Here is a 26,097-nt window from a genome sequence, read left to right as displayed (position 1 = left end):
TATTTTTTTACTTATATACAAATCTTGCATATTAAATGCATTTATAATTGCATATATAGGTGTACTAAATAATTTGATAGGAACCGATCAAGTAGGTCATGGGTGGTGTCCAGAAAATGAAAGCCAGTCTCTTTTTCCAAAGGTCACCTATGGTTTCTTGTTCTGAGCTTGGGTATCAATAGAGGCTAGTGTTGTCAGGAAACAAGAAGTCATCCTCCAGTAGAGGTTCACTGTGTTCCTGATACCTTCTGATGCCAGGTCGCTTGATGCGCTGCGTGCGGTGCCCGGTTGCCTACCACTCCAACGACTTCTGCCTTGCTGCTGGCTCCGTGGTCCTCGCCTCCAACAGCATCATCTGCCCCAATCACTTCACTGCACGGAGGGGCTGCCGCAACCACGAGCACGTCAACGTCAGCTGGTGCTTCGTCTGCTCGGAAGGTGAGGTGGTTTATGCCAGGGAATGCCCTCATGAGAAGTCATTAGAGCAGGCAGAAGCTTTGCCTGTCCGGAACCTGCCAGTGAGAACCACAGAGAACAGCTTGCCTTCCTATTCAGCCCCATTCAAGTCCAATGTCAGGCTAGGACGCTTTCTCAGAAGGGTTCTTTTTGCATCATGAGTAGGGTGCAACTTTTGAGAGAGGTTCACAGAGGAGCCTCTTGCCCTTTTCTCAGCTGTGTCTGTCTGGAAGTGCGCAGTCCGAGGTTTCTGCATAGTGACTGATGAATTCCTCTTCTTTGCAGGGGGCAGCCTTTTATGCTGTGAGTCGTGCCCGGCTGCGTTTCACCGTGAGTGTCTAAACATTGAGATGCCAGAGGGAAGCTGGTATTGTAATGATTGCAAGGCAGGCAAAAAGCCACACTACAAGGAAGTAGTCTGGGTGAAAGTTGGGCGCTACAGGTAGGTGAAGGTAGAACACACTTGTCCCCATCCTTTCTTCATGCAGTGCTCATGGTGGTTGGGGTGAGAAGCTGCTCCCCTCTGCAGGGTACAGTGCAGCAGCCTTTGGCATTTTTGCATGCATGTAATAGTTGGTCAAATGCATGCTCTTTTCCTTCAGAAACCTCTTGTCTTCCCACCAGACATGCTGGTAGCCCTCACACACATTTTCCCCCTGTCATCATGCAGTAGCATACATCTTGAGGTTTTTGGAAGCAAGGAAGCCAAAGATTTAATCTGCACTTCCCTGTGTTGCAGGTGGTGGCCAGCTGAGATTTGCCATCCTAGGACAATTCCTGTCAACATCCAGAAAATGAAACATGACATTGGCGAATTCCCTGTGCTGTTCTTTGGCTCCAAGGATTACCTGTGGACCCACCAGGCCCGAGTGTTCCCTTACATGGAAGGTGATGTCAGCAGCAAAGACAAGATGGGGAAGGGCGTGGATGGCATATACAAGAAAGGTAACTTGCCTTTGTCTAGGGAGATAAACCTTCCTTTTCTGTTCATTCCCATTTGGAGAAGTGGCATTCTTGTAACAGAGAAGAATGTTGTCTTGTAGCTAAAGTGAAATTAAAGTTGTAGACTGAGCTGCTGCTTATTTATCATCAAGAGTGTTTGTTGGTTTGACTCCCAGGGAGGGAGAAGGGTGCACAGATCTTGAATGCTTTTCCAGCTCTGATATCCAAGTGAGCTGCTGCTTTGTCAATTTCCCTGTATCCACAGTCTTTACCTGTGTATGAAAATGTACTTGGGAGTTGTGAATGTGGCTGCCTGAGTCCTCTGCCCAAAAGCAGGAAAGTTAGCTGACAGTTTGGATGCTTCATCTCACCCACAAACAGTTCCCTTCCTGTAACTCTCATGACTGCTGCCCTGACCTTTTCTTCAGCCCTCTGCAGTGAACCTCTGCCTCTGGTGTACATGGTCAGGGAAGTTTGCTGGTGGAGCTGTGAGCATTGGGCGGATGCTGGCAGCCCAGCTCCGTTTGAGCAGAAGGAGTTCCATTGTAATGCAGCTTGTTCTCTCACTTAGCTCTTCAGGAAGCTGCAGTGAGATTTGAAGAATTGAAGGCACAAAAAGAATTAAGACAGCTCCAGGAAGACAAAAAGAATGACAAGAAACCTCCTCCCTACAAACACATCAAGGTGAGGGCAGGTGGATTTGGTACGGGGTGGAAGAGAATTCTGAGCCGTTGGTGCAGGTGACTTGTATGGAATCAGAAACGTCTCTGCTGTTGGGGTGTCTGGCTACATTTCAAGGTCGTTTGGGGCCTCTGGGCATCTTGTCATCCTCCACAGAAGGGATCCCTGTATGCACAGAGCTGTACGAAAGCCAGAGGCCAGTAGCAGAGGTATTCTGATTTACTGGGGCAGATCTGGACATCTCTGTGCTGTTCTGTGTCAGTTGTATGGTCTGAAAAAAAGTCTGTCTCTACCTTGAGGTCTGAGGGCAAGGTGGTGTGTGACAGGAGATTGTCAGGACGTAGTGGAGCAGAGCTGTGCGGAGGATGGTAACCCCTGCTGTATCTTGTTTCATCTCAGCTGTTTTATACATCTGTTTAGTCACCAACTGATACAGAAAGAAGTACTAAACAGATGTGCAGGCTGGAATATTAGACATTTTACTAAGTTTTGGGGAACCCTTAATGTTTAGGGCTGTTCTGAGATAGAATTGGAGCAGCTATAGCCCTAGAGGATGGATGTGACTTGAGAGCTGGAGCCATGCTGGTGCATGTGCTTGAGATGTGGGTCTGGACTGCTTAGAAACTAAATGATTCAGGGACTTTTTCATTATCTCTGTTTGCTCTTTCCCTTTTCTGTGTGACAAACTAGGGAAGCTTAACTGATTGCTGGCACAATTTGGTTCTAACAAGATTTCTAGGCAGGCAGGTGGTATCCTACATGAGTTACTGTACAGAGTAAAGAGCGCAGCTGAATGCTGTGGCAGCAGTATGGGCCAGGCAGATTTGAAGTAGCTCCTCGTAGGTATTTCAAGCCTATCTCTGGTCACAGAATGCAGGAACTTGAGATGCAGTTTGGAGACTTTAAAAAACCCTTTTAATACAAGTAATAACAATTATGGTCATTAGCCATGGTACCTCTTCTGGGGCCTGGGTGGAAACTCTGTCTCTGTGAAAGCAAAACAGTTTCCAGCAGCATACGGTGGACTACAGAAAGGTTCTGGGTGAAATGGCTGAGGCTGTCCACACCTGTCCTGTCCTTCTAAGGAGATCAGTACCTCAAGAGTCTACATCAAAGTGCACCAACACAAGAGGCTGCTGCAAAATACACTTGGGATCCTTTATCACATGAGGAATGTGCCTAGTCCGAGCAACGACCTGTTTTGGAACTGGTTTTGTACCAGCAGTGTCCTGGGGCTTAGGACAGCCCTGCTGGGCATGCTTGCAGGCTTCAATATTCTGGTCACTTGGGGTGATAATGTCAGAGCTATCAACTGTCCCCCCAACCAGGGTACTTCTGTCTGCCCTGGTGGGAGATGGTCCTAGTCCTGTGTGTCACTATTAATGAGGTGATGAATGAACAGTTTGAGCGAGATAGGGGAAGCATCAGAGGAGAACCCAGGAGTGATAGGAAGGTTGGAAGTGGGAGGCAGAACTAGGAGGAAGGGGATGTTGTGTTGAAGAGATTTATCAGGTGTTTCTACAGAGTTTGCTCTTAAACAGAAGAGGAGGATTAGGACTAGGCCAGCCTCAGGCTGGCTGCCAGCCTGGAATCTGCTCAGTGGGTGGGACTAAATAAATTGTGTGGGGCTGGAGTAGTTTTACTGAATGATCCCCTCCTTTCATTCTGTGTGAGAGGAAAGGGAGCTGATGGTGTTGCTCACCTAGACAAAGAACAGCAAGGAGCTTTTCTTCAGTGTCTCTTTCAAAAGTCCTGACTCTCTGTTGCCTACCTTTCAGCGTCCGCTGCCTTTAAGCAAACCCAAAGGACCCTGCTCATGCCACAGACACGCCAGTCGCTTCTCCACCTGGTGCTGCGCTCTGCTTCCCTCTGGAGCGGATTTTAGAGAGCTCCTTGGCTTAACTCTGAGCTCCTCTTTGGGCCTTCCAACCCCAGCCCTGTCTGGTTTTTCATTCATTTCCACCTGCAGGACAGTTGGGTAGGGAGCTAACTGCTTGTGGCCTGGTGTGTAGGTAAGCCCTCTGTACTCTGTCAGGGGCATGCCCGCCTGGTTCTCGTAGCAACAGCTGAGAGCACAAACCAGCTTGAAGGTAACAAATTACAAGACCAGGGCTGTAAGGAAAAGGGCCTGACACTTGGGAGACTGAAAGTGCTGCTTTAATACAGAAAATGGTTTGATGTTGCTCACAGGTATGGTGTTGCACCCAGTGAGAGTGCTGGGCCACCTGGGCAGAATGTAGGCACAGTGGTGATGGGAGGGGGACATTTGACAACTGCTCCCCCGTCCGTCTGGGATCACAGAATACACACTGCACCAGGTGATGCTAATGGGGGACCTGTATCCTCTCTAGTAGCTCTTCCCTCTAATTGTATACCTCTTGAAATAGCATGCCCAGAAGTACACACGTGCCTGTACCTGTGTCCTTCTGCCTCTTGCTGTGACTAACATGCTCTGCAGCTTCTCAGCTCGTAGGCAGGGGTTGAGTACAGAAGTGACTGTCAGGATAACCTGTTCTTAAGAGCTAACATCCCTCGTGTGCATTCAAGGTGAACCGGCCAGTGGGCAAGGTGCAGATCTTCACTGCAGACCTGTCCGAGATCCCACGCTGCAACTGCAAGCCAACAGATGAGAACCCCTGCGGCCTGGACTCGGAGTGCATCAATCGCATGTTGCTCTATGAGTGCCACCCCTTGGTGTGCCCTGCTGGCGAGCGCTGCCAGAACCAGTGCTTCTCCAAGCGGCAGTACCCTGAGGTACAGATTTTCCGCACGCTGGCACGAGGCTGGGGCTTGCAAGCCAAAACAGACATCAGAAAGGTACGTACTCTGTTTCTGCCTATGACTTTTTTTCTCTGTCTCACGTCTCTTTTGCTCAGTGTTAGGTTCAACAGATTGGAAAAATTACAAACTTTCAGTAATGTGAAGGCTTCTTGCCCTGGAATGCAATGTAGGAAAGAAATGGATGAGCTTAACTTTTCCGGTCCTGACGTTTTTGGCTCAGCTAACTCAGAAAATGGCTTGCATATTGATGTCCTATAGAGGAAGAAAGATGATTGTTTGATCTGTCTGCTTATATGGATGATGGAGTTCATGAATACACCCAATCACTGGCTTGGAAATGGTTCTCAGGATTTCCAGATGGGGAGCAGTGATTATCTGTCCTCCTCATTTTTGAGTAGCCAGGCTTTTCCAGCATGAGAATCTCATACCAGAGGCTGAAGCCAGGACTTGGCTCTTAAAAAGAATTGTTATTTTGGAGATGGCTGTTGTTACCGCTGGAACCCATTAAAACACTTTGTTGTTTTTAAATCCAGATAATAGTAGTTTTGTGGACACACATCTGTGCTGAGGAAGGAAGAGTGCTAAAGAGAGCTCCAAAGCTAAAGAAGGGTGGCACGAGGCAGGACAATTAGCATAGCAGGAGAATGTCTGAAAAAGAAGGAGGGACAACATGCCATGGGGGAGGACTTGATAGCAGAAGGAAAAATGTGTCTGTCTTGTCTAGGCTTTGCTGCCTGCTGGGATACATGAAAGGATCTGTCTGTCATTCTATGTATCAGTTTCAGTAGACAGACTGGAAACACCAAAACTCAGTTATTTAATGGAGGCTTCTATTAGCAGCAGTGAAGCAGAGCTGGGATTCCCTTTGAGTGTGACCTCTGCAGTGCTTCACTGCAGGCAAACTCCGAGTTCCCCGCAGGACCAGGTGTCCTAGGTGCATCATGTTGTTCAGTGCAGTTGGTCCCCAAAGGGCAATCATTTCCAGATGGATTGCAGTTAGGCAGTGCTTTGAGCTTTGCAGCAAAGAGCTGGTTTTGTGGTTTACTTTTTGCTGTCCTAGAGTGTTAATTCTTTCCATAGCACAAAGAACAATCTGATGACCATTGTTGCTTTAATTTATTTAAAGTTACTTGCTGAGCCTGTGAAACAGATGTATGGTTTAGGGCTCTTAGTGAAGGGTATTGTTCAAATTGGCTGCAAAGCACAGAAGAGTAAGAGGTTTCCACAAAGGAAATGGGAACTAAGTTGTGGCACAAAGGTGGATGCCCCTCCATCCTGGAAGGGATTTGTCTTGACTTACCAGCTTGCTGGTTTTTCTCTGATAGGGTGAATTTGTCAATGAGTATGTTGGGGAGCTAATTGATGAAGAGGAGTGCCGAGCCCGAATCCGCTATGCTCAGGAGCATGACATCACCAATTTCTACATGTTGACACTGGATAAGGTAGGTGGAAGGAATTTCTTCTTGCCGTCATCCTGGACTTGAGTAAAATGATTGCACGGAAGGCGTGACAGTGGTTCTCTCCAGCACATGAAAAAATAGAAGTTGCTGATGAGCTGGTCTGCACATCCTCTAAAGGGAGGACTAAAAGAATGGACTTAACATGAAGTAGAGAAGTCTCAGGCTGAGTATTAGGAGTCAAGTCTGAAGTAACTGTTGGGCTTTGTTCAGGAGAGGTGAGGCAGTTGTCTGAGTGCAATTGTTTGAGTATCATAGATCCTGCTTCAGCATAATGGGGTGAGTGTTGCAACCTCAGGACCCTTCCCAGCAGCTGGATTCTGGAGAGTCTAGAACTTCATGGAAAGCATCAGTCCTCAGATGTACAATTATCAGCCACAGTTGAGACACCCTTATTTAAGTTCGGGTCCCAGGTCTTGCGGATCTTAGTAGAGAGAGGGGTGGAATTAACCCCACAGACTCCTCAGTGGGTCCTGGAGGCTAAGTTGTTGGTGTGAGGTGAATAGTTTGTCAGGTGCTTTCCACACTTTGTCACTTGAAGTTGAGAAGATTAGAACACCATTACAGCCAGCATGGGAAGGAGTCAAGTGTGGGACAGGATAACAATCTGTTTTCTGAGTCTTCTTTCTTGCTGGAGATGCACACTGACCCTACCTTTCTTCTTTGCCTGGTTGGTGAATGGGAGCAGGAACAAAACCAAGTGTTAATCACTCCCTTTACAATGAGAAAAATGAATCTCTTGCAGCTGCTCTTCCCTCTCCAAAGCAATCTAACTACAAATGGCAGTGTACTGTACAGAAAGGGACCTCACTCCTTACTGCTCTTCCTATTTTTCTTTTATGCATTGATATACAAGATGTGGGAAATGGTATTTTGCTTTTAAGCAGAAGTTTGGGTCTGGAACCACAGGGGCTGCCTTGGAAGTGTGCTGGTGGAGTGCTTATCCACTGCTGACACCACAGGGTGAGCTGACCTGCCAGAAAGTGGCAGAAGCACTTTCATGGCTGTTCAGGAACCTGTGTGTCTTTGAAGAAGATGGTGATGAAACTGTAACCTGTCATGGATTGAACTGAACCAGCTGCTGTTATCTGTACCATGCCACAGTCATGCCAGCTTTTAAAGTGAAAGTGCTAACTGGAGCAAAGTATTATGGGGCTTGAAGTTCAGATTCTCACATGGGAGGCTTCCTGTTACAGTTGCTGCTTCTGGGTTGTGGGTTCTTGGGTGTTGGTCTTTTCTGCTGGGATGGGGGCAGGACAAGGAGGAATAGTTTTCTGGCTTGGGCTTTTGCTTGCTGCTTGCTTCTGCTCGCTGCTGCTTTGCACTGCGATTCTTTTGCAAATAGACTAAGGTAATTGTGCCTTTTGTACTATGTTTATCTGATTTTTGACAGCAAACTCTGTTCTTCTCTCACTTTCTTCTTTGTCTCAATCCCAAGTTTCTGTGTTACTTTTCCCTCACTTCTGTGTTGGGACAGCAGCCAGGTTAACCCACTGGTTCGGTTTGAGCTATTCGTTCTGTTTCAAACCTTCGCATATATTTTGGCACCCAACTCATGGCATGAAAAGCCACTGTCTTAATTAAGACAATCAGATTTTGGCAGGAAACAAAAGGATTGAGATAACTAAAAAGAGAGATAACAAGGGCATTCAGTTAAGGCTTGAAGCTTATTAGTTTGATAAAGGTTTTTTCCCCTGTGCTGTGTTCACTGTGTTGGAGTCTTTGCCTTCTGCTGGCAGCTGCCTCTGGTGTGCTGGCATTTTGTGTATATTCCTTTTGGTGGTGAGCTGTATCTCAGGGGAATGGCTTACAGTTCTGATGATCCTCTGTTAGATATTGGCAGGCCAAGGGTTTTGCAGAGCAGTACAGGACTTTCTCAAGAATTTCACTGGGAGATCTGTCCTGATGCTGAATAATGAGTGGCAGGGTATATGGGAATATCTGAGTAAATTCATAGGGCAGTGGAGTCCTCCAGTGGTTTGGAAATTCACCCCTGAGCAAGTGCAAAATCCTGACATGCTGGTGAAATATTTGGAAAGAGTTTGTTGTCAGCCTGTGAGTTCCTGAGAGAAACAAATCATAGCAGTGTGTTGGGGATTAGCACATGCATATCAAAATCTCATCAGTGTTTAGAGTGCTCAGGAGCAAGAGAAGGTACATGGGCCAGCAGACATGGCTGCAGCAGAGTGCCAGCACCATCTGCCCCCGTATGGAAAAGGAAACCTAGAGGGAAACAGCTTTTTCTTCAAAAGATAAGGATAAAGAAGGGCCATCATGGGAACAAGAGAAAGAGCCAGAGCTGCTCTAGCAGTTCTTATCTCTGGGTTTGTAGGTGAAAGCTCAGAGCCAAGAGAAAGCTGACTGAGAAGTCTGCCCCTTATGCAGGGACAATATAGGAAGAGGAATGGAATAACATATTACAATATCTAATGCTGCCCTCTGGGGACTTTCCACCCCCTCAGGAGGAGTTCCATCTCTATGGTGTAACCCACAATGTAACTTCAGGACCCTTCTCAGCAGCTGGATTCTGGAGAGTCCAGAAGCCAGGTGTACAATAATCAGCCACAGTGAGAGACCCTCATTTAAGTTCAGATTCCAGGTCTTGCTGATCCCAGTAGAGGGGAGTGGAATTGAACCCACAGTCTCTTCAGTAGTTTTGTCAGGTGCCTTCTGCACTGTGTTTCTCTATGATCTGTCAGCCCCAGCCAGAGACATCAGTGTGTAGAAACTGGCAATTGTCCAGGCAGCACAGCCACACCTGTCCCTTACACTGGGTAAAAACACAAACATTCATGTTCACATTCTGGTGCTTTGCAAGTCTCATCAGTTGCTCTCCGTTGTACTTCTCTCTGCTGTTCGTGCTTTCCTGGTACAGTGCTACCTGTGCTGTGAGGGCTTGAGGAGGAAAGGACAGCTCATTAAGTGCATTTTTCTGTAGGTTTTGTTTTGCTATGGTATGTTCTGTTTGCAATCCCAGGATCGGATCATCGATGCTGGGCCGAAGGGCAATTACGCTCGGTTCATGAACCACTGCTGCCAGCCAAACTGCGAGACTCAGAAGTGGTGTGTGAACGGCGACACCCGCGTCGGGCTCTTTGCACTCGTGAACATCAAAGCTGGTAAGGAGCCCTTCTCTGTCACCTGCTGGAGTGTTGCTGTAAGGAAAGGGGAGGGTTTGCAGCTCCCTGGGAAGATACTTAATTTTTGTTTTCACCTAGGCAGTCATGAGGCTTACTTGACACCAGCACTGACATAATGAAACACATCCGTGGTATAAATGGAGGTTTCTAGTTGTAATTTGAAGAGTCAAAGAATGGAACCAAACATGCCACAGCATGGGGTCAGATAACCATTTTGGCTGTAGCATGTGGTAGGAGTGTGAATTTTCAGTGCCCACAGAGCTATAGGGAGATTAATAATTGGTGTCCTGGTGCAGTTGTGGTGGTGTATTTTGAAAGTGCTTCTACTTCAGCAGTACACCCATAGGTCATTACAAATTGCTTGGTTTTGATCTGCTTCTGTGCCAGGGACTGAGCTGACTTTCAACTACAATCTGGAGTGTTTGGGAAATGGCAAGACCGTTTGTAAGTGTGGTGCCCCAAACTGCAGTGGCTTCCTAGGAGTACGGCCAAAGGTAGGATGCCTCCTTTCAGCTTTTATTCTTGCCAATCATCTCTCTGCATAGATTTGCATCGTTTTTTGCTGAGATCTTGGGAAGGGTAACCTAGTCTCTGTGACCATGAAAACACTGCTTGAAGCAAGTTGAATATCCATGTTGACATTCTGAGAACGCAGATCTTAGATGAGAATTATTGGAGTTGCTATAAATGAGAGGAATTTGTGTTTTACAACAAAAGAGTAAATGAAATGCATTTTTTTTTCATTCCCCTGCCTTCCCCCCCCCCCCCCGAATTTTCTGCTTACTGGTATGACAATTTCCATCACTTCAGAGGGGAAATTGGCATGGAAAACACTTCCATTATATAACTAAGAAACTCTAACTCAGCCTGTTTCCCAGAGTTAAAGGCCTGATAAATGGTGAGCATTGCTGGAAGGCCAGCAGACTTCAGCATTCCTTCAGACTTGGGGTTGCTTCTGATCCAGAAGGCTTCTACATCACTATCTTCCTTGCAGTGGGAAAGTTCTTGGGGTTTATTTCTCCTTTTAGTTAGGCAACTGAACTGCACACATCAGACAGGAGTAAGAAATAAGTCATCTGGTAGAAAAATGCCTAGCCTTCAGAATTCAGTGGCTTTGGGGAGTTTCGCGGGGTTTAACTATAATGCGACAGTAACAGGAGTTGATTTCAGTTACCAGTGAGCTGGGTTCTCACTGGGAAAACAAAGTAACAGGAGCAGTTGGCTGAGTTCCCAGCTGTCACCAGCTAAATATGTCTCAGCTGTTGGTTTCTTTCAAGACATTCACCAAATCTGTCTGTAATCCTGCTCTGGCATGTGGATACTGGCAGCTGGTTTACCCACACTTCAGGATTAAAAGCTCCAGCAGTGCAGTTGTTAAGTGCCATTAACATACCGGCAAGGTTTGGTGAATTCTCCAGAGAGCTTAGTTCTGCAGAAAAATCAACTTAAAATAAAACAAAAAGTGATGGCCTCAAAAGCTTGACAGATGAGGGAAATTACACATCTGATGTATTCAGTTCCTTTGTGGGTTGTGATTTAAAGTTCAATTGATTTTGTGTTATACATGGCTTGACTGTCATTTTTGCCCTGAAATTGCAAGTCTCGTGATGGAAATCGGAGAAAGGCGCCCCTTAGTTGGCATTAATGTTCCATGGTGATGCCTGAGGCAACTCATTCCATCTTGATGAGATGGGCTAAGAAAGGATACTCAAGAAAACAGTACCTTGGGGGGCTAGCCATGTGGGGGTTTTCAAATTCCTCTGGCAATAGATGCATTTATAAGCTTCCTGAAGAAGCTGATTGTACTGAAGTTCACCCTTACAAGCGACCTTTCTAACTGGGACTGTGGAAGAAAGCTTGGGAGTCTATTGTACTGCAGTGAGCAAGTGGGAATCGCTTGGTCCAGCTGTTAGACTTTGCTTAGACATTCAAATTAGCTGTGAAAGATTTTTCTTGTTCTCTTTGTAATTAGCTGGCCGAGGCTGAGAATAGGTGGAATAGTTTTAAGTGGAGTGATTTCACTGTCTGCGTTTTCAATGAGAAGAAAGGCTTGACTTGTCCCTGTTGTCAGTGGGAGTGATGGTTTGAAAACATCCACATGTGAAGGGGAAGAAAACAATCAGGAGATGTAACTCCCTGGTGGCAGGACAGCTGGATAACCATCCCTGATGAATTCTGAAATCCTAGGTCTGGAGATAAATATTTTAAAATATTTTGGTGGTTTTGGCTTTATTCTTGATAGGAGAGTGATGAAAATAGTGCCCAAGATTTATGCTGAATGAAGGATGAAAAGATTGCTGTGTAGGCACTGTCTCAGCACATAGATACTCTGCATGGAGAGCACATTTGTACACAAATATGCATGGAAAACTGCATAAAATCTAGTTCTTGTCTGTTCAGGTAAACAAGACTGATAGTGCTTTGCTAAGATCACTGATTGGGGACAGGTAGTTTCATCTTTGTGGAGTTGAGTGTTTGGTACAGTGGGAGGTTAAGCTTAGATAGGATCTGTGCTGGGGGCTTAGGAAAGTGGTCTGAGAACCTAGCTTGGGATGGGGTGGGGGGTGACAGACAGTGATGGTGGAAACCTTAGTCTAAAGAAGAAATTATTTAAGCCATATAGCTGCCAGTCTTGGAACCAGTTGTGATTATTTCATTACTGCCTGTAACAGCTTCGGAAGCGTGGTGACTCGCCTGTACTGATGACACAGTGGTGATGATGTCATTGAAGTGGGAGAAGGAGGGCATGGGGCAGCTGCAAAGGAGTGAGGTTCACTGGGAATGGGCTGGAGTTGAGTGATTAAGTACACCAGGGTACACACCTGGAGGGTGATAGCAGAAACACATCTGCCATGAGAAGGTCATCATGGAGCAGTCACGGTGGGGAAGGAGCTGTTGTGCAATTCAGCTGCCACAGGCCTGAGCTGCTGTTGTGATGCAGCAGTGAAAAGGCAAATGCTGGTGGTGCTAGGGGAGGGATTTCTTGTGCTTTGGGAGAAGAGTCGATGTCATTGTATGGGAAATAGCACGTATAAGTCTGTAACTTGTGAGAAATAAACTCAATAGAGGCAGAGAAAAACCATCAGGAGGGCTGAGGGTGCGGACTGTGAAAGTGTTTGGTGTGTGAGTAGTAGCGTACGTCCCAGTGGTTTTTTCAGGGGAAGAGGAAAAACTTCTGCCAAAAAAGAACAACATTGACATGAGAACAAACAGATCTGAGCTGATCACAGATAAATTCGGACTAAAAGTGGGGAGAAGGGTGAGGAGTGTCAAAGAGTACAGAAAGGCCTGAGAGCAGCTTCTTAGGAGTCATGGGTGCAAGGTGGACTGACTGCTTTGACTGAGGACCTGAATATTCTGTGAGAGATGGCACAAGCTCAGTGACACTAGGCAGCCCTAGACTCTATATTCTGCTGTTGCTAGTTGTTTATATCCCATGTTTAACCAGGCTGTTGTGTAGAGCTTCCAGACTCTTTCAGAACACAAAAACCAACACCTTATTTTCTGTAGTAAATCACTTGCCAAATATTAAGAAGCTCTGCAGAGATGCTGCATCCATTTCAGGTATGGCTGGCAGTGCAACTTTTATTTGCAGGATTTGCAGTGATCTCCACTGTAGCAGAAAGTGAAGGGATGGAAGGGGCAGAGACCTGCATTAACTGACACTGTCTCACCCACAGAGCCAACCCACTGTCACTGAGGAAAAGTCCAAGAAGCTAAAGAGACGGCCGCAGATGAAGCGCCGGTCGCAGGCGGAGGTGATGAAGGAGCGAGAGGATGAGTGCTTCAGCTGTGGGGACGGGGGGCAGCTGGTTTCTTGTAAGAAGCCAGGCTGCCCCAAGGTATACCATGCGGACTGCCTCAACCTGACCAAGAGACCTGCAGGTCAGTGCTCCACACAACTGAGCTCTGCTTGGGTCGCAGCGCTGGCTTCAGGTGTCCCAGGCACTGCAAATTACCTTGCACTCACTTCACGGTGTCTTAAAATTTAGAGAGGTCTTTCAGACTTGAACTCACTTGTGTCAGTAGTACTCTGGTTTGCACCCCACTGTGACTGCAAAAAGAGGAACTGCTGAAAAGGGAACTGGTCCTAGGCTAAGAAGTGGTGTTTGTTAGCTGACCTCATCCTGGCAAAGCATAGCCCCCACATTAGCTGTGGTCTGAGGTTCCTCAGATTCCCATTTTCCCAAATTTGAAGACAGTTAGATGAATTGAAGGGTGAGGAAAAGTGCTGGTGGAAAACAAGAGTTAGAGAGGAATGTGTTAGATGCCTGAATAGCCAGGAGTTCCCAGGGAGGAGAATGGTATTGAAGCATATCCTAGTTTGAGGTGAAATGAGGGCAGAAATAATGAAATAAATAAGAAAAAAATCTTGAAAGAGTACTTCTAAGAGTGTGCAGAAAAATAGACTCCCTGTATGAGTCATAAAACAGCTTCTAGTTTGTTAGTAGCACAGGATATGCAAAACAGCATCAATTAGAGGGAAAGATTTAAGTTACATTTAAAAGCCTTAAAGGAGCTGGTTAAGGGGAATGTTTCCTCTGTTGTTACAGTTTGTCTTGGTTTCTGAAGGAGTTTCTGTGACTTCGGGGTGTTCAGGTTCAATGCTCAGAAAGGGAAGAAGGTTGACCTGGGTCTTGGTAGGCCAGCTAGCCTTTTTTCTGCCAGGCCAGAGGGATGGGAAAGCTGGTAGGGGATCAGGCAACAAAGGATTAAATGCTGAGAGTATCAACAATACTAGGTGACAAGGTTCTGGGTAGCAAAACTCATCAAACCTAATTTAGGGATTTTTGCTAAAATAATGAATGTGGTTAATAGAGGCAGCTGCATTGAAGGTGCTGTACATCTTTTGTTTCAATACCATAAGCATTTTCATGATTACAATCTGTGCAGCTCTGTACAGTGTTTTCTGAACACATCACTCAGTGGCTAGCGAAGAAACGTGTAACCAAGCAGTCCCTGAAAGTAGCTGCTAAGAGAATCACTGCAACAGAGGGTTTTATCAGTATGCTACAGGGAGCCAGAACTGGGCATTCAGCACTTCTAGCTGAAAATGGGCAGAAGGTGCACAAGGCTAGGATTGAGTTTTGTAGATGACAGAATTGTGCATGCACATGAGTTTTGGGGACAATAGGGTGTTTGTACAGAAGAACTTGGATTGCTCATTGAGCAAATGCTGTAACAGAGCCAAGTGAAAGCCAGTGGGAGTGCAGGTGATTCCCATGATCCCCAGGTGATCACCATTCTGGCTGGCAAGGAAGTCCCAAGTATCACCTTTCTGTCCAATTTTGTGTGCTAGGATGTGGCACTTCCTGTATCCTGGCAGTTTTTAATAGGCTTTGAAGTCTCCAATAAAGGAAAGTTTAGCCATTTGCCTGTTTTCCATTTGAAAAGTTTCTCTTAATGGCTTGATTGGAAAGAAACAAAAGGTTGCCATCTCTCACACATCCTTTTATTGTTTTTAACATACTGGGAGGCTGTGGTCTCCTTAGTCCCTTTTCTGGCTTAAACAAACACAGCCTCTCCTTGCAGCTCTGTGTTCTTGTGCTTTACATACAATTTCTCAGGAAATGAGATTTGACTTGTTTTGCAAAAATAACTTGGATGTTTGTGGTTCCACTTGAGTCCTCTTTTTGAAATGCTTGCTTTATTTCTTCTGCTTTGCACAAGTCTTTATTTAATTGCACCTTGCTGGTGCAAGAGCATCTGTCCAGTTTGAATTCTTAAGCCAAACCAGATTTTTGCAGTCCCTCGTAGCCTTGTTGGTATGGACCTGTTTCTTGTTTCTGTAAGAGTATTTGCTCTTCTGCTTCCAGAAGCTTTAAATTAAAATGCAGACTAAAATAGGCTTCTGAAGGATGTCTTTGGAAATGCCTCACCAGTTTGCTCAAGACCATTAATAGTTGGGGTTTGGGAATGACTTTGTCAGTTGTAGCTATTTTGCTCTTTTTACACACAGGCTGTTTTCATAGCCTGCTCCTTAGAGTATCATGCAGGACATGAAAGGTTCAGCACTTTTTTTCAAGTGTTTCCTCTGCCATAGGCATTGCTGCCAAGTAATTGGAATTTCTTGCTTGTTTGCATGTTACTAATTATGTGATCTTACTTGCAAGAGCTCCTGGCTGTCTCTGGAGAGACTGCTTATTCATTAGGCCTTTTATCCTGTCAAAGACCATTAGAGTGGTTTGATAGGATTCATCCTTCCTCCAGTATACTGGCAGGTTTTGACTTGTTTTCCATCCATACAAATGACCTCTGTAATAATAGTCCCAGAATCTTTCCAGTGGTCAAAGTGAGTATTAAGTGTGGCTCTGGGTTGCTAATGGTGTGTGGGGAACAGCTAGAGCCTGTTCTGCAGCATTGTTGAGGCTGCAACAGGAAAAACCACGTGTGGTGTTAAACATCCCCTCTCTGAAAAGGAAGCTGAAAAATCAGAAAAGACACAGAAAAACAGTGTACATATTTTGAGACCGGAACAGAAGCCTTGGACTGGCTTCAAAGGAGGTGAAAAACATGCTATGTGTTGTCTTCAACCCCAGGGGAAAACAGCATGAGGGAGGGGAGTGGAAAGCTGATGTGCATGGAGAAATGCTCACATCTGCTCAGTGCTGCTCTGCATCTGCATTCCCTTTCAGCCTCCCTGGAAAAGAGCTGGTAGCCAAAGCCACAGGTATGTGGGCTTGGTTCAGGGAGGCCAGGAAGTGCCCTGGCCCTGTGTCCGAGGTTGCCCTCTGTCACCCTTGTGCTGGCCTGTGTGAGGACTCCTCTGCAGAGAGCTCTCGCCACAGCACTGCAGGGAGCTGGGTGACCATGGGCATATGAGCTATTAGGGGAGCATGGGGCAGGAGGTATATTTGGAAAGGCAGCTGATCTTGGTCCTACGGCAAGAGGCCAGGAACTTGGCATTTTGTATCCTTGTGCAAATGCTCTCACTGTTCCTTGTGTCCTTAAACTGGTGAGAAGCATTTGGTAGAAATGGCTACAGCCTTGGCTGAAGGAGCAGGGGAACTGAAGCAGTGAAGTCATCTACAAGTGAAGAAAAGGCAGCAATATCTGAAGTGTAATGTTGGCTTTTTCCTATATGATGGTGTTGATACCGATGGTGAACAGATTCAATGTGGACGTGGAGCTCCCCAGGAGCAGTTTGACTGTGTTAGGTGTTTATTATGGCCAAATGCCATGACCAAGTTGAGGAAGCCTTTAGGTACAGAGACAATAGAAACTTACTCCCTTGTGATCAGTGCTTTCTCACTTCTTCTTTCTGATAAACTGAAAGAGAAGTTGTTGGCCCAGAATTAAAAACAAATTAGATGAACTCAGTGCCTCTACTTTAAAAGTCCATTGGGTGAATTATGCACAGGTACTGCTGTTGTGTGCAGAAATCAGAGCCACAGAGATGTGCAAGCTGGGGATGTCTCCTCTTTAAGCAGCCATATTGGTTAGTGTTATGCTGGAGCCAGATAGGCTTTCTATCTTACCTGGCATGGCTTGTGTTTTGTCATTATTATCATTACCCTCATTGCTTCTGAGGATACAGGCTCCTGTTCAACTGCCTCTTGAGCTTGGGAGCTCTGACAGAAACTGAGGACATGTAAAATAGTGTGGGAGTATTACAGAGGTGTTCCTGTTCTCCCTTAAAACTCCTTTTGCAGCAGGCCTTTTCTCTTGCTCATGTACCACTTCTAAGGTATGTCTTTTCTCCCATATCTGTGCTACAGGAAAATGGGAGTGCCCATGGCATCAGTGTGATGTGTGTAGTAAGGAAGCCGCCTCCTTCTGTGAGATGTGCCCCAGGTCCTTCTGCAAGCAGCACCGGGAAGGCATGCTCTTCATCTCTAAGCTGGATGGACGTTTATGCTGCACAGAGCATGATCCCTGCGGGCCCAACCCTCTAGAGCCGGGAGAAATTCGTGAGTATGCGCCTCCCATAGAAGCCCTGGCTGATGGTGAGGACACCCAACCACCAGAGCAGCCACCTGCAGACACAGACCTGAGTGTTCAGCCTGTGGACAGCCTACCTCAGCCTGTGGCGCTCAGATTGCAGTCACCAGAAAAGCCTCCTGCTACCCTAGCGCTGAGGCTGCCACCAACAGACAAGCCCCCCACCACCGTAGCCCTGAAGTTGCAGCCGTCAAACAAGCCCCCCACCACCCTGGCCCTTAGGCTACCTCCACCAGACAAACCACCTGCCACCCTGGCACTGAGACTGCCACCATCAAATAAACCCCCCACAACCTTGTCACTGAGGCTGAAGCCATCCAACAAACCCCCCACCACCCTGTCGCTCCGGCTGCAGCCTTCAGACAAACCTCCCACCACCCTGTCACTCCGCCTGGAGCCGTCGGACAGGCCCCAGGCTGCCCTGTCCCTAAGGCTGCAGCCAGAGAAGGAGCCTGTCATCTTGGCACTGAAGCCTCAGGAGCCTGACAAACCTCCTACCAACTCAGTGCTGTGGCCGCTGGATGAGGCCTCCAGTGAGGATGCCTCACAGCCTCATCTGCAGAGCAAATCTCCAGGAACTCCACCATTGTTGGACGAGTCACTTGTTAGTGCTGGTGCCCTGCAGCTCCAGCTGTCAGATGAGCCTGAGGCTGCCCCTGGGGTTTTGGGGTTATCACCCAACTCTCTAATTGACACCAGGACCCAGCAGTCTGAACTGCTGGATGAGTTCCCAACAAAATGTGTGCACCCACAACTGTCAGACAGACTTCTCGCCACGGTGGAGACCCTGCAGTCCGAACCAGAGGACGAGCCTCCTGCCGACGATCAGCTTCAGCCATTGGACAAAATCTCTGCTCAGAGCCTGCAGCTTCGGTCTATGGAAAAGGCTTCCAGCTCTGTGGAACCACCGGTCCCAGAACTGGAGATGGCACCCAGTCCTGGCATCCTGTGGCCTCTGCCCCTTGAAAAAGTCCCTGGCTCCCCAGTCTCAAGGGTCCTGCCAATGGAGGCGGCTTCGGGATCAGCTGTGCCACGAACCCCATCTCCAGAGAAGGCTTCCTTCTCTGGGCTAGCACGGGTCCCATCCACAGAGAATGTTCCCAGCTCTGGGGTGCCATGTCCCCTGCCTCTGGAGAAGGCTCCTGCCTCAGGGATGCCACGGGTGCTGCCCACAGAGAAGGCTTCAAACTCGGGGCTGCCACGGCCCCTGCCTCCAGAGAAGACTTCTGGCTCTCGGTCACCACACGTCCTGCCCGTGGAGAAGGCTCTTGGCTCAGGGGCCTTGAGGATCCCACTCACACAGAAGGCTCTCACCCCCGGTATGCTGCGGCCTGTGCCTCCAGAGAAGGCTGCCGACTCTGGGGCCCTGCGGGTCCTGCCTCCAGAGAAGGCTCTTGGCTCTGGAGTGGCTCGGCCTCAGCTCTTGGAGAGGCCTCTCACCCTTACAGCCCCGTGGCCTCAGGCATCAGATAAGCTGGCTGCTGCTGTGGCTCCTCGGCCTCAGGCCTTGGACAAGCCTCTGGCTATGTCAGCTCCAAGGCTGTTGCTGTCAGAGAAGGCACTGCGGCCCGTCGACCAGAATGCTCAGCTGAAGGAGAGAGGAGCCTCAGCCGTGGAGCTGAGTCCCCAGCAGAAAGAGAGGACCATGTTAGCTGGTGAGCAAATCTCTTGGTCTGCTGGGAAAGCAGTGACACATGTCGGACAGGTCTCTTGGCCTATAGAGAAACTACAGACGCATGAGCAAACTCACTGGCCCACTGCAAAAGCCCTGACGCCTGCAGAGCAGCCTCCTCGGACAGCAGAGAAACTACCAGAGCCGACCCTTCAGCCCAGCTGGGAAGTTGCCTCAGCCCCTGCAGAGCAAACCCCTTGGACATCAGAGAGATTGTGTGCGTTCGAGCAGACCCCTCGGCCAGCCAGGGAAGCGCCGGTGCCCCCGGAGCAGATGCAGTGGCTTGTGACAAACATTCAGACAATTGACCAGATTTCTTGGCTGAGTGGAAAACCACAGACTCCTCGGGGGCAGGACCCTTTGCCTGAACAAAACACAGCGCTGGCCCGTAACCAGGATTCTGTCTGTCGTGAGTTGGCCGACTCAGAGCCAAAGTGAGGTTGGTGAATATGGGAGGCAGGTTTCAGTCTTTTAATGTTTAGGGAGGGGGAATCTTTGTTTTATTTTGTTTTGGGTTTTTTTTCATTCACTTCCCTGAGCCCAGCCCCTGACCCGTGCACATCACATCCATATTCTCTTGTGACATGAGCAAGGACATTCTCTAAGCCCAAGTGTGGCCCAGCCAAAGGGAGAGAGCATTCGTGACCTTTTCTTTTTTACAAACAGTGAAGCTGCTGAAATAAAGAGTCCACTCCGGGTAAAAATCACTTAATTCCATTGAAATGGTCACATTTTACTGATTCAGTGTGTTCAAGCTCCAGCTCTGATTTGTAGGGGGTTCCCAGGTACAGCTAGGGAGCTTGCTCTTCATGCAAAGGAAGCAGATCAGTCTGGGACTGGAGATGTTTCAGGGGTCAGGCAGTGAGCAGTCAGGTGTATGCCCTTGCCATGCTTTGGTAGAAGCAGGAAAGGGGTTTATTTCTTGTCTGCCTGGGGTCTCTCCCTACAGGGTGTTGTTCTGTGAGGTTTGTCCATATGCTCGCTGGGATGTGCTGTGTGCATGGTTCACTGAAGGACAGGTATCATCTCCAGCCAAGCTGGGAGAGGAGCCCTCTGTGCTCACGCAGTGCAGTTTTCTCCAGCAACAGGCAATATCCATTTGGGCTTCTTTGTACAAAGCAGCATCTGGCCAAGCCCAAGAAACAGGGAATCTGAAGGAGTTCAGGGAAAAGAGTTCTTGGAAGAAACCATCTGGCTTTTTTTTGTTCTTATGTGTTAATCTTTTAGCACAGGACACACAGTGTTTCCTGCACTTAAAAAGCATTGTGACCTATGAAACAGCAATAGGAGCATAGGGCAGGGTGAGTTTCCCCAAGGTGCTGAGCACCACCCTGGCAGGGTGGTGGTGCTCCCTTTCAAATTTCCATCCAGTCTATTCTTCTGTTGTCACCATGAGCCTGCAGACTGAGCAGTTTTTCTCCCCTTACCTCAAACGTGTTCAGGACATGTCTCCATCACACCTGGTCTTCTCAGCAGCAGGACGTGCTGCCGGGCAGCGAGCAAAGCCTGTTCCGTTCACTACACAGCATGGAGGCAAGATGGCCATAGCTGTCAGGACCCACCTCAACACCTTCCTCTTGGGTAGCTTCTGGCCTAACTCTTCTACAACCAAAGGAGACTTGAATTAACTGGACTGTGTTGGTGTGCATGTGTGTGTGTGCGTGTGTCCTTCCAACTGAATAGTAGTTCTCACACTGGAACGCAGTGGGCTCCAGCAGCTGGCTGGCTTTCTTTTTTCCCCCCTCTTTTCCAGTTAAGATGCTTAGCACCTGGTTTTGCCAGGCTGGTGTCCAGACTAGGCCTGCTGAAAGCCATTTACTCAAGCTTTGAGGCAGAAATTCACTTGGCTATGGTACTCATGAGGCAATCAGTAGAATCCTAGGGACTTGCAGAGTAGCATTTGCGACCACCAGCACCCTCGCTGGAAGGACAGGCCTCCCTGGGTGACATGGCTCAGTCTGGGTGGGTTCTTTGTCCTGCCAAGGAAGCACTGCTGACCAGCTCACTCACCCACTCTCACAGCATATTACCTCTGTGGTTTGCCAATCCAGGTGCCACAGCCTCAGGTCTCCATGCCTGCCACCAGACCCTTGCGCAGCTCCAGTGTATCATTCTCCAGACACACCCTTGGGTCCCTGCCTGGAAAGGGAACATGGGGTTTGAGGCTGACCCTCTTCCTCTGTTATGGGAGCAGGTCCTTGTTCCCACCTGGTTTGCAAGTGCCTGCTGCTGCCAGAGCAGATGGTGATGAGCTTTGCAGTTTTCTATGAAGGGAGGCAGACACTTGTACTGAGACAAATCCTGACCCATTCTCCTTTCCTGATGTGAGCACCCCAAGACAACACCCTGCTGTAAAGGCCAGGTGTGCTGGGCATGAGGGGACGTTACCAGTGCTATGGTGCATCTCTTTTCTAGTCCAAATCATTTCAGATCCTTTGTAGAATAGCTGTTGACTTCAAAAGCTTTGTGGCTTATGGAAACTTACTGTTTAATGTTGTTTTTTTCCGGGAAGACTGGCAGGTCAGTTTCTGCTCGCTGCTGAAACTGGGGAAATGCAAGCAGCTTGTGTTTCTGTGTGACTCCTGCACAAAGGGAATCAGGACAACTCCTCAGAGCCGTTGAGAGAGAAGATAACCTAAGGGCATTCATAACTTTTTTTTTTTTCCTTTGGTTTTTCTTTTTTTTTGAAACCAACAAAATTTAAGACTAAATAGTAATGCTGTTCAGTATATTAAGTATTTATCATGTGTGAGAAGGAAAATAAATCTTGAATTTACATTTATAGGCCTTCCCATGAGCTGGACTTAGTCATGTAGATCGTGTAAAGTAGGGTTTACCTCCATGCCAGCCGCCCAGCCAGCTACAGCTGTAAAGCAGAAAGGTATCTGCGCTGCTCTGTCCACCTCCGCTTCGCATTGTCACGTGTTACCTAGTTACTTGTTTCATGGAAAAGCAAAATAAACTGTGAATATTTTTGGTGCAGGCTTTTTTAAATCTGTAAAATTGGAGAAGTTCTCGATGAATTCTCACAAGTGCAGGATTGAAAACAAAGCGAAATCACTTCTCTAAATCGTGTGCTCATGTAGTAGGGTGAGGCTCACAGCAGCAGCAGGCTCTTACCCGAAAGCTTGTTTTGAACAGTGAACGTGGATTGAACTGTTGCATGGCATTTCAAACCCACAGCCTTATATTCCTTGCATCTGTCTGTACTCTGCCTGTCTTCTCCCTTCATGCCTTTTCCACAAGGATCCGGGTTTCTGACGCGCTTCTTTCCGGCCACTCTCGGAAAGCTGACTCCAGCCTCGCTGGAAGGCTGCTCAATAAAATCAGCGTTTGGAAAATTCACTGAAGGAGGAAGCCAGCAAGCTGCCCTTCCCTCCTCACCCTCCTTAGGCCCCTGGGTCGTGATCTGTAGGATCAGGAGGGCTTTCTCAGAAGTATATGGGGGTTTCAGAGGGAGTAGGGGTGCTTTTAGGAGTTACTGTCTCTGCTGGGTCACCTCAAGACAGGCAAGGCCTGACCAGGCGCAGATATAGGTTCTGCCCAGTCCGCCCTCGTGGCAGCAAAACCCTCACAAAGGCAATCTGGGGCTTCTTCAGCACTTGAGGCAACTTGCTGTTGGCAGTAGCTAGTAGTACTGCCTCAGAGGAGGAAAGGGAGATGTCCATACCAGAGTAGCTGGGTTAATTGGTGCCTTCAGAGCTCAGCCAATTTGAATCATTGGGGGTTTTGAAGGCCGAGAAAAGCAGCAGATAACGTGCAACCCCTGGCAGGCCTCTCCTGTGGCTGAGTGCTGCAGTTCTGCTCTGGCCTCCTCAAACCCTTGCACTGGGCTTGGACAGCTTTGCTGCAGCCCCATGGCTAAGGCCGCAGTGCTTATTTTCTGCTTTGAAGAGATCCAGTTACTTGGCCACTAACAGCTCTGGGTCAGCTGTAATTGCACCCAGGATGGGCAAGAGGTGACTCTTGTGTTCATTCACTGGTGGGGAGAGTTGTAGAAGCAGAATCAGGGCTGTAATTAATGATGCTCAGAGCTGTGTACCTTCTCCTACTGTAGCAGGGACACACATGGGACCTTCCAGGTTTATGAGCCCACTTAAAGGAAAAGTCTCTCCCAGTTCTGAAGGGGATGAAGGATTTGCTCCCATACAGTGCTTCACTGATTAACACCCTTGCTGTGAGGATAGCTTGGCTGCCCCTGCTCAGAGCAGTGGGATAGGGTCACCAGCTGTCCCACAGTGAAACCAGCTGCAGTGGTGAATTTTCATGGTGGGCAGATGCCTCAGTTGACCTTCAGTGATAGAGGACCTCTGGTGAGGGACTTGGGTGGACATGGGTTAGGGTCCCCCTGTCCAGGCAGGGCAGGAGGAGCCACTGCAGGGCCTGTGGGATTGCTCCAGGAGGGAAGTGGCCACTGTCCTGTGTGGCTTGTCCTATCTGCACCAGCTTGCTGTCAGCCAGTGCTCTGGTGAATCTAGGAGAAAAATTAGTGCTGTAAGAACAATCTCCTACTGCACAACTTCACTAACTAGTTCATGGTAGCTTTCTTTATTGGTGTTCTTGAGTTAAAATGTTTCCTGTTTAAAAAAAACCTCCAAGAACCAGATTCAGTACACAAAGTATTCCAGTGGTGCTGTGTGGGTGCATGGGTTGCAATTCAGGGTTAAGCCACCACAGGCACAGACTTCGCTTTGAAGGTATGGCTGCTAAAATTCCCAAGATGAGAGAGATCCTCGAGTCTAAAGGATGGTAATGTGCTAAGGTGAATCAGAAGTGACTGAGGGTGCTAGGACAGCTCAGTTTCACAGAAAAAGAAAGGAGATTTAAGAAAAAAAAAAAAAGGCAGAAAATGCAGCCCTAACCCTGATGCATCATGACAGTGCTTTGACCTGAGCGTGCTGTGGATGTGTGCTCCTTCCTGGGCACCACAGCCAGCATTGTGATGGGCCAGGGGGAGTTTGAGAAACCTCAGACCTTCAGCGCTTTCTGTTTATTTTTAATTTCAGCCTTAACTTCTGATTTTGCTTGATGTTTGGATTAACCCTAATTGTAACCTGCTTGTAATGTGCTTTGCCCTAAATTACTGATGAGGCTTTGCCAGCCAGTGAGTGTTAAAGTGGCAAACTGTGCAGCTACTCCCAAATGTACAGAGGGGCCTGCAAGGCCTTGCACCATGTTTGATTGCCTGGGCTTCGTCCATGCTAGTTGGTTCCTTGTGATAGTGATAACACTGGTAGCAGCGTTTGCAGCCCAAGGCTGTGCTTCTTGCAGCAGCATGGCCAGCGTGATGGGTGCTCAGGCCTCCCAGGGCCTGGGAGATGGGATGCTGGAGCTTGGGGACTGCTATACTGCTTGCCTGGCTTCAACAGCAGTCTCACCTGTGGGGTGACAGTACCCTTGCTTAGCAGAAGGTGGGAAAAGGCAACATTTCTGCTTGTGGTCTTCTAAAATAATGATAGAAGCAAAGTCCAGTGCAGGGAGACAGAGTGCATGAGCATGTGGGCTGGAGAAGTGACGATGATGGACAGTCCCTACAGCACTGAATCTACCTCCTAGGGAAATCTGAGAAATGGGTGTTGTGATGGCCTATTTCAAGGTAAAGTTTTAATCAGTTTGCCCTTGGCAAAGCACTTGGGCTATTGTGGTGCTATTGTAACCTGTTCGGCAGCTTAGCACAGTAGGGCTGAACTCAAGGCTCCTAGCCTGTGGGCTGGGGGTTTCTTTTGCCAGTTGAATCCTGTCCCCTGATAGCTGGGGCTGGGCTTCAGCGTGTGTGACAGCGACAAGACAAGGCATGACTTGGTTCCTTCAACGTGTGGTAGTTTTGAGACTCAAACCAGTGTGCCAGTGGGCCCCGTGAGCATAGGGAGCAAGTGGAGCCACATGAAGCAAGACAGGCGTCCGCTAACTGCATGTTCTTTGTGTCCGTTTGGTACTGAGCTGGTTTCAGTTTTTGCCTCTTTCCCCCCCTGCCCCCACCCCCCGATGTTTCCAAGTTGTTGACTTCAAGGAACTGGGTTTTGTGTATTTTTTTAGACACTGGGAACTTGTTCAAAGGAAAAGCAGCAGCACGGGGAGACTAAAGATGGAGCATGGCTGGCACTGAGGGTAGCCCCTGCCGATGTGGGTGGGAGGAGGTGAGGTGCACCGGAGCAGGCAAGGAGCAGCTTTCCCTGCCATAGGCTGCAGAAGCCTTTTGGCAGCAGTACTCCTGGCCCTACTCAACCACAGTGCTGAGTTCAGTGCTCTGCTAGCCTGCTCCCCTCCAAGACACCAAATGTGTCACATACTGCGCCTGGCATTGAATGTCCCCCTGCCACCCTCCACTCGGCTAGGGTCCTGGCTGCCTACTGCCCAGAGTCACGAGGAGCCACCCGTGGTAGTGATTGAAGCTGTGAGCAGGTTTGCTCAGGGAATGGGGGAAGGCCTTGGTGTGAGCAGCCCCATGCTGCATTTGTCTCCCATTGAAGTCTGCTGTCCATGGAGCGTGGTGGCAGAGAAGGGGTCCCCTGGAGGGTCGTAACCCCCAGAGGAAAACATGATGGAAGTCGAAGTGCCTGGCTGAGGCAGAGGCCTGCCAGAGCTGCAAGCAGGCACTGGGGTGAGCACTGCAGGGGGCATGTGTGGCTGCTTGGCCCTGGCCAGGGCTCATCTGTCAGTTCTAAGAGGGGACACCAGAGCAGGTGAGAGAAACCTACATATTTCCAGCATGTATATTATTTTTAGAAGAGGGAGAGGGGGGAGTCTTGGACCATTGATTACTTTCATTTTGCTCCCCTTAGACTGTTGGCTGTGTATGTGAAACTTGTAATGAAAAGAGGGTTGCCCTGCCCAGGTGCTCCCAGAACATGTACTGTAATTCTTTGTACATAGAAGAAAAATTACTGTAAAGTAAAGTTTAACTTTACTCTCGATGTCCTCTTGTGGTTTGTCTTGCTGCGTGGAGGGAACTGGGCTGTGCTCAGGCACCCAGGGCAGGGATGGGAGAGTCCTGGCAGTGGCACAGGCAAGGGGCTGACTCAGACCA

At 48.2% G+C, this 26,097-nt stretch overlaps 1 protein-coding gene across 3 annotated transcripts in view; it reads left to right on the top strand.

The window, feature by feature from the left end:
- The window catches only part of NSD1 (nuclear receptor binding SET domain protein 1), a 62,918-nt gene extending 41,184 nt beyond the window's left edge, over window positions 1-21,734 (top strand). For all 3 annotated transcript variants that reach the window (XM_054168383.1, XM_054168384.1, XM_009904697.2), the window contains 10 exons: window positions 259-438; window positions 742-898; window positions 1,196-1,401; window positions 1,970-2,082; window positions 4,627-4,896; window positions 6,186-6,302; window positions 9,295-9,436; window positions 9,845-9,951; window positions 13,138-13,342; window positions 17,176-21,734. In XM_054168383.1, coding sequence (XP_054024358.1) covers window positions 259-438; window positions 742-898; window positions 1,196-1,401; window positions 1,970-2,082; window positions 4,627-4,896; window positions 6,186-6,302; window positions 9,295-9,436; window positions 9,845-9,951; window positions 13,138-13,342; window positions 17,176-19,508 — 3,830 coding nt within the window. In that variant the 3' untranslated portion in view covers window positions 19,509-21,734. The remainder of the gene's footprint in view (window positions 1-258; window positions 439-741; window positions 899-1,195; window positions 1,402-1,969; window positions 2,083-4,626; window positions 4,897-6,185; window positions 6,303-9,294; window positions 9,437-9,844; window positions 9,952-13,137; window positions 13,343-17,175) is intronic.
- Window positions 21,735-26,097: the final 4,363 nt, after the last annotated feature.

Source organism: Dryobates pubescens, chromosome 16 (genome assembly GCF_014839835.1).
Source record: "Dryobates pubescens isolate bDryPub1 chromosome 16, bDryPub1.pri, whole genome shotgun sequence".
Lineage (NCBI taxonomy): Eukaryota > Metazoa > Chordata > Aves > Piciformes > Picidae > Dryobates > Dryobates pubescens.
Note: the sequence above shows the minus strand (reverse complement) of the source record. Positions and strands in the feature narration are given on the sequence as shown.